Raw genomic sequence first — 8,694 nt, forward strand, 5'->3', positions numbered from 1 at the left:
TCTTTTAAAGGGTAAGTAGGGAGTTATTTATACTTATATCTAGATGATGGGAGGCAACAGCATGCACTGATGATTGCTAAATTCTTGGGAGACTGCATTCACCCTACAAATATGTAAGTTTATTAAATCAGGATTCTCCTGGGAATATCTGTCATTATGTGACCAGTCATAAAAAATGCACTTTTATACAAATAAAACTGATAGGTTGTTCCAAAATGACTCTTTCAGTTTCCTAGTTTTCCATCTTAATTTACCTCTTGTCTTTTTTCCCCTTCTTATGTCACAGAAGAGGCACAAATACTCTGTTTCAAGAGTTCCTCTTTGTATATATTTTATTTCTTGAGAATAAATATTCATCTTGAGGCTGGTGCTTTGTGGCATGCTAGTTTGCCATTACATTTTTAAATTTAAAAAACTTCATTCTTTACTTGGAACTAAAAAAATAAAAGCAGATAATACTGAAGCCTGCTAGCTACCAAGGAAGGTGTCTGTGGGCATATTGATACAGTCAGTGTTGGGGATTAAGAATTGAATAAGAAAAATAATGTGGGACTTATATATTCTATCAGTATAAAATACTTCATTTTATGTCTGAAATGTTAGCTATTGTAAGTACTGTATGTCACATCAGATAAGACTTCACTTTCTTATTTTGGGATTTGTTCAAGAAGTAAATATTTACCCAATCCAATGATTTGAAATCCTTATGTACAGCAGGAATTGAGTCTCTAATGATACACAGAACTACATCACAAACCTTTCTCCCCATTGTATCATTTTCTGTTATTCTTCCCACTATGAGCCTTAGAAAATTCTCAAGTTCATTATTAAGGTATGCAAAGAACTGATTCCCCTATATGCATCAACATGCTTTATATTTGCATATGAAATTTTACTGATACTTGAGTGCCTCTCCAGTGTAGGAAACATTTTACTAAGCTAGTAATTTAAAAGCAAATATCAATCTCTAAATCCCTTTTTATATTTTGCTGTTATACATTGATATAGTAGAGTGGTATTATCCTCATGGTGTAAAAGCAATAGGCAGATGCATCAACAAAATTTTGATGGACATCTTCATTACAGAATGTCACAGATGGTTGCAACGTCCTGGGCTTTCCCTTATGGCACCAATTCTGGTGTTACCCCATTCCTTCTTATCCTTAATTCATGTCAATAACTTCTTTTTAATACCCCATAAACACTGCTTCCACTTACCTATCTATCACCATCATGCAGGTAGTAAATTTGTTGAAGATTCATTATGAAGATGATCTGTCTCAATACATGTACTTTGTATATGCAGATGTATGTGTGTGTGTTTCAATTATTAAAATGTCTTCATATTAAGATAATCTAGATACTTGAAAGAAATTTATTCAACACAATTGCATAAATTCCATTTTAAAATATGCTAAGACGTTCAATTTAAAATTAAGTTTCCACTGACGCCTCTGTAAAGCAAATCAGTAATTTCTAAAATAACACTAGTAATACAATAAAACAACAGTAAAAAAAAAATACATGATAGTTTTAGATCAGAGTATGCAACCTTTTCACATTTAAGGTCTGTGTTTTTATTTTGTTTGGGTTACTAAGTTGTTGCTGGCACTATGGCACTGAAGCATTGTAAATTTTCTTCCAATGTATCCTAATACTGTCAAGTGAATTAGTTTGTTTTGTTTTCCAATCAATAAGATTATCCTTCCCAGGTTCAGTTTACTGCCCAAATTTACTAACCTTGTTTTGGAGTTTCTAGAGTCACAAAGAGAGAGGCTCAGGAGCTATATTTGATTCACCAGCTTTTGTTTATATGTTTCTTTCATACAATAGTTCTTATTTTCCTCTTGAAATATGTTGAAATGCAAAGCAGTGTTTTTCTTCCTGGCCACTTTATTATACAAATTATTCCAGAAGTAATTTATTATGTTTAATATTTTTCAATATATAAATAGTTGTGTATTATATAACTTTACACACATTCAGTGGAATCATATCCCATTGTCAAATATGTAGTAAACCAAGTATATATTTGGTATTCTCATGTGTGGAAAAATCCAATTAACTTTTCTAATAAAGCATACTAGATAATGAAAAGAAACTTTATACAGTGGATTGTTAAAGTTGTGACTAATTTTGCTATAAACTGTACACTTACTCAAATTGAAATCATACAAATAATAATACAAAGCTACATAACATACGCTCTCAATGCAATTTTTATAAACCTTGATTAATTTTGTATCCGAAGTTTGAATTCTACTTTTCCTTCATATGGATCATGTGGGTTATCTGAAGTAATTCCAACGCCAACAACTCTGCATTTTATGTGTAGTATTTTATTGTAAGTAAAGTTGAGAAGTTTCACTGCTACCAGTGGATTAGTGTAGCTAGGCTGAGATGGAAACATATATGACAAATGTTAATAAAGTTAAAATATATGCAACAAACCTATCAAAACAAAACAAGTTCAAGGGGAAACATACCTGTGCCTTGAGTCCATAGTAAGGAAAGTAGTGAAGACTAAAGGTTCCATTTGCGGGATAATATGCTACCTCAAATGAGCTGTCATCCTTCAGTTGATCATAAATAAGGTAAGTATTAGTGCTAGTATCAGATAACTGACATTCAATGTATATTATCACATAGTATGTAAATATACCATATAGGAGTATAGTCATATTTTCCCTTAAATGTGTGAGTTTAATTGCTCTTATTTGAAAATTTAATTATTTAAAAGTGAATCTGTCTTAATAGTGTATCAGTGAAATGTCATCTGCATAATACATATTGTCGTACAATTTCTGCAAACCTCAGGGGGCAAGATTCGTTTCACATACCAATTTAAGTATGTGATTATTAATTGAGTTTGCATTATTTTAATAATTTTGTGGAGGCGCATGAAAGGTTTCAAAATAAGCATTGAAATGTCCTTGATGGGTGATAACTATGGAGCAAAGGCAGAAGATGAAAAATGTGGGCTGCCTAAAAGATTTGAACATTGCAATACATACTTACAGTAGTTGTGCAGTTCACTTTTGGGGCAGTCCCGTTGCCAGGAAGAAAATTGATAATCTGCAATATAATTTCCTTATTAAGAGTTTTGTAAGTTAATGTTGATAAACCAATGTAGGCGTTAGGTGGCTATAGAAATTAAATGTTTATGTCCACCAAAGAGAAGATTTTTGTAATCCATCCTTTTGTGACTGGTGAAACTGATCTCAGTACTTTGCTTTTTCTATGCATTTGACTCCAAAATTTATTTTCCTGTCTTGGGTGTCAGGATAATTAATAATTAAAGTCGAGCATATTCAACCTTTCCTCATTTGCAGGTTCATGTTCTAACAATATTTTTGTAATCCTTTGTAGAACACAGTGCAGAAAATAATAAAGTATCTGTCAGCAAAATTTTCTTTCCTATTAAATTGGTATTAAACTATGGTTTTCACATCTGATATTATACTTACTCTGTTCATCTTTATTATTAAGCATGGCCTTCCTTCAGGAAAACCAAAAGTGGAATCCGTCAAACCAGAGCAGTTTTCAAGCATATCTTTTGTAAATTTGCAAGAGTATTTTTCATTATTTGGAGCATCAAATGTATTTTGGTAGTAATAACTTTCCTGACTACAGTTTTTGTTGCCTTCTTGCATAGTTTCATTGTATGCTAAAGTGAGAAAGCAGAAGAAAAATAAACATTTTCTATTGTAGGTAGAAAGAAACAATAAATAGTTTCTACTAAATTCAAAAAGTACTTGTTCCTTTTAATGTTTTCTAAGCTTCTGTAACTTTTAATACATTTCAGTTATTTTATGCAACATTACGTCTTGCCTGACGGGAAAGGTAAATCAGATTGGAAACAGCTGCCAAGTATTTCTTGTGTCCCAACTAAATCGGAATGGCCAGGCTCAAGTATAATGCTGAGCAAGCCATAATAATCTGGTTTGTATGGTGCTAAGTCATAATTGCTTCTCATATCACTCTTAGCCAAATGAAATGTCTCTTAAATAAGCTCAAGGGTACTGTATATTGGAGAGGTGAACTCTTGTCTTGAGATATGGATCCTCCTTGCAGTAAATTTAATGTGGTGAGCCACTTTTGTGAAGGGAAACTTTGAAAATGTTGGTTAAAGATAATGCCCAAAGACCATTATACTCCACTGCAGCTTTCCAAACTCTGCTGTCCAGATGTCTGAGATTACAGCTTGGTATTCCTTGCCTAGCATAGTAATCTTAATTACAATATTTTCAGATAATAGAATGTTACACTAATATGCTGCTATTTATTTATTTAATTTATTTATTTTATGCAATTTATATGCCGCCCTATCTCCGAGGACTCAGGGCGGCTCACAACGGTAAAATGCATAGTTCCTTATTAAAACGATATAAAATTAAAATCCAATTTAAAACAGTTTAAAATTCATTAAAAACCCCCCATCAGTCCAGGCTACGGAACAACCAGGTCTTCAACTCGCGGGGGAACGAGCAAAGGTCAGGGGCCATCCGGAGCTCCAAAGGAAGTTGGTTCCAGAGGGTGGGTGGAAGTTTTATTATTTTTGAATTGTACATTTTTATTCTACTGGTAGCTTTGTACTTTGTGAACTATTGTGGAATTTTCAGAATATGAGTCCAAGACAAATACAAAACATTTGTTTAGGACAAATAAAAGGAAGATAAATGGGAAGTTTTCAATGTACTCAGAACCAACTGTAAAAAAAAAATGTGTTTTTCCTCTACCATGCACTTTGATAAAGAAATCTGTGTAGGCAGAAGATGTCAATATTTAAAATTGTATGAGCTCTCATGCTTGTATGACATGTGTTTTCCTCCTGAAATGACCCAATGTGCATAGAATTTATAATGAAGTTATAACGCAAAGTTGACATTTCACTTGCAGATAATATATGATAATAAACTACAGTAAAATGCAAGCTGAAAATTGATTTTCTGGTTTATGAAAGAACTTTTATCTTCAGTAATTCTTTAAATTGCAGTTGTTTACCCTTTTTTGTAGTCAAATTGTTTTCTCTACCAAAGTGCCACTATGTCAAAAGATGAAGACCTAACATTCTGTTCCTTTGTTTTAATAGAAATCTTTGATAAAAGTTTTAACATCAAATACTTTGTTAATTGGAATTCAACTTAACCTGTATTTCATTTTCAAGTTTGTTTTCCTTTTCTTTGTAACCTTCAATTTTTCAATATAACTTCTTCACTTTCCTAAATTATTTGCCTACCACTGTTCCACCTTTACCTGAAAGAAATGTCTGAAGTCTCACAACATAACGATTCCAGGAGGAGTTCTGAGAAATGTTATAATAAATTTCCATTCCTTTTTCTCCATATACATCTGGTCGTAATGTCACTCCTTTTAATGATAAATCAAAAATAGAAGAACAAAAATTAGTTTATTTATGAAGTATTTTTCACAAAATCTAGCATAAAGTAAAATTTAAATGCAAAATATATTTTAGCAGTGTAGTCTTTAGATGTCAAGAAATCTATATTCTCAAATTACATGTATTTAGCTGTAAACCACCTGTTTTTTTCCTTTGAGCAAAGTAGTTAAAGGAATATAAGGCTTAAAGTTTAATTAATAAAAATAGCCATTTTTATTTAATTATACTTTATCCACCATTACATATGATAGCATTAACTTTCATTTATATAAAATTCAGTATTTGCAACTTTTTTAATGCCAAACAACTCATACATCGGTCAAAGTGGTAGAAATGCAGCTTTTTGCTTGCTGTTTTTTCCCCTGTATTTAAACTGTTGGTTTTATTATTCTATAGTGTGGTCTATTTATTCCTGTTATAGCCATTCTAGAATGAAGAGTAGACTAAATACTTTTTATAAACCATACTTATACAAGATATTTGATGGAACTATTTCTCTTATATACATTTCTGCTCAGAAGCAAGATCAAGTTGGATCTACAGTATATAGATCCATCAAATTTTAACCATCAATTGACAATGCTTTGAAGAGCAATTTTGAAATTACCTCTTTCATAGTGTTCTCTCCCATAAATTTGGATAAATTTATAAAATAATTTTGGATTATATGGGTTTAATAACAAAATGAGAAGAAATGTAAAAAAAAAAAATACCTGGTGATTTTAATCGATCTTGATAGTCTGGTGTATAAGGATTAATTGTCTTCATTAAAGAATAGATAGAAAGTGTGAATAGTCCAGTCAATACCACATAGAATGCAACATAATAAAGACTAATCCATACTGTAAGAAAGAAAAATAGATTTTAAAAATAAAAACGTCCATTAAACTGGCACAATTTAATTCAAACAAATTACTGCATGTCATCAGATGTTGAAATTGTACTGTTCAAAATCCTCTCAGCACTGGAATTCCTGCAGCTAAATTTGAGTGGGAAGGATGTGAATGCTGAAACATCAGGGCTACTTCACTTTCGGGTCTTGGGATGATCAAACGGGGTGATCAGAACCATGCTGTATAATTGGAAGTGTGGAGTTCAGTTCCTTTTCAACACTAAATTTCAAGCTATAGTTTGATCATGTTTATTAGTTAATCCTTATTCTGGAAATTAATACATTTTAAAATGTGACAGCTGTTGAATTCTAAAGGGAAAGAAATTCTACAAGTAACAGGTGCATAACAGTTTATACATATCGGTACATTATCAAATAGTGCTCAATAACCTGCTGAGGCTTCTCAAACCAATTAAATGTCTCCTTCAAGAATAATATATTGGTGAATAAAGTGTAAAAAAAATTGGACTAATTGGAAGTCAAAAGGACAGGTCTAAGCAACTAGAAGCAAGCACAAAAATATTTTAATACTATGCAAACTATTTGAGATTAGATCAGCCATTCTAACTTTGACGCAGTCTTAGCTAGCTTTTCCCTACATACGCACACACACACACACATAAACACATACCTTCCAGTACATATTTCCAAATCGACCAAAAAGAAAAAAATGTGTTTCTTTCTACTCAGCCCTTTTAGAATATTTCATTCTACTCTGGTTTTACAAAGCCAGTTGTCTAGTCTCCAAGAAAGCAGCTGTGTAGTTTCTGTGGATATTTGGGGCCATAAAATGTATTAAAGAGTATTTAATCAGATTGGGAATTTCTGACATGACTGAAAGAGGGCAAGTTGGAAACCCAGAAGGACAGAGCTGAAGATACAGTGAGTCCTCACCTTGGCCTTTGCAACATAATTTCAAAGTATGTATAATGTAAATTAGATTTAAAAGCCAGTCTGATTGAGGAGACATCTGGAATCATCCCAATTCTATTGCTCTTTATAAGCAATTTATATATCAATTGGAATGCTAGCATGGACTCAGAATTATTCTTTAATAATAATTACCATTAATAATACTAATATGTAATATTTGGGTAGATGACTTCACTGTTCTGTAAAGCAGCTTTCAGGACTAATTTTTGGTCTTAGAACAAGTCCCAAAAGTTCTAAAATCAGACTTTAAAAAAAAAAGTTGGTTGCCACATACCCCAGTTAATCAAAGTTCTTCCCATCAACTGTCCTGTGTCTGGATTCCATACAAAACGTCGGAAATTTTCCATTCTTTGGCTGCAGGTCTTCTTTTCATTTAAAGTTGCCATTTTCCACCTTGAGATTTTCGGAGCTGAAAAACCAAACTCTTCCACTGGTGCACAAGGATTTGGCAACACTTTTGGTTTTATACCTTTTCCCTCTGAAGGTCATACAGATTACATCCATCAACAGCAAAAGTTGATAACGGCACATACCTGCCCACAATCACTTTTTTAAAAAAAAATTGATAAGCATTTTATTGGTTAATTGAAAGCTAATAGCCATCAAATGTTCTTTTCTCTTGATGTTACTTATTTTTCAGAACTTGTGATATTTTCAACACAATAGGTGTTATCAAAACAGATACAATATTAACAGCTTCCCTTGATAAGCTGCATACATTGTATGTACGTAGTTTTAAGTGTTCCTGTCAACACACATTCAAGTGGAGACTTCTCTGGAACATTCCAATTACAATTCATAACTCCTCAGCAGCAGACATGTTAAAGCCTTAAACATGAACATTTATGTATTTATTTATTATTTAAATTTCTATACCGCCCTTCTCCTTTCGGACATGTCTGAAGAACTGAAAAGTTATACTGTATAGCAAACCAAAACAAGTAAAACCCTAGTATTAAAACCTTATTTTTGCTATACTCAATAGCACTTAATTTTGATCAGCCATACATAGTATTATGCTTAAGATCTTATTTAAATGTATCTGATGAGCAATTGAGTATACATGATTAGCAGACATTAAAGATAAAATGGTTTTAAATTTATGTGTTCAAATTCACTGCAAGCCAGCATGGCATAGGGGGTAAAGTGCTGGGCTATGTGACAAAATCCAGGTTCTACGTCTTCTGAGGCACAGAGCTGGGTGACCTTGGACCAGGCACTTCCCTCCATCTCCAAAACAACCTTGTGGCAAACCAACTGTAGAAGAAATCCCTTGTACATCATGCATATAGATATCTTTGCGATGGGAACCAGTACAGGACAAACAAGGACAACTTGCAACTGAGTGGACAGAGTTAGGAAAAAATAATTATTCAAATTATTTTTGCGGGGTGATCAAGTATAACTGCAATTCATATGTTTGAAGGAGAGGATCTTCAGGTATGTAGAGCAGACTAGGACTTGGGGA

General features: G+C 32.6%; 1 protein-coding gene across 1 annotated transcript; it reads right to left on the bottom strand.

Annotated features, from left to right (window-relative positions):
• Positions 1–2,233: 2,233 nt before the first annotated feature.
• Positions 2,234–7,612, bottom strand: ATP4B (ATPase H+/K+ transporting subunit beta). Its single transcript, XM_070943336.1, has 7 exons — positions 7,501–7,612; positions 6,115–6,243; positions 5,257–5,370; positions 3,468–3,667; positions 3,019–3,075; positions 2,487–2,573; positions 2,234–2,395 (listed from the first exon to the last, which is right to left on the bottom strand). The coding sequence occupies exons 1-7, from the start codon at positions 7,610–7,612 to the stop codon at positions 2,234–2,236; spliced, it is 861 nt and encodes a 286-aa protein (XP_070799437.1).
• Between the last annotated feature and the right edge of the window lie 1,082 nt (positions 7,613–8,694).

This window comes from Pituophis catenifer, unplaced genomic scaffold, assembly GCF_029215685.1.
Source record: "Pituophis catenifer annectens isolate HBS135680 unplaced genomic scaffold, rPitCat1.0.hap2 SCAF_4, whole genome shotgun sequence".
NCBI lineage: Eukaryota > Metazoa > Chordata > Lepidosauria > Squamata > Colubridae > Pituophis > Pituophis catenifer.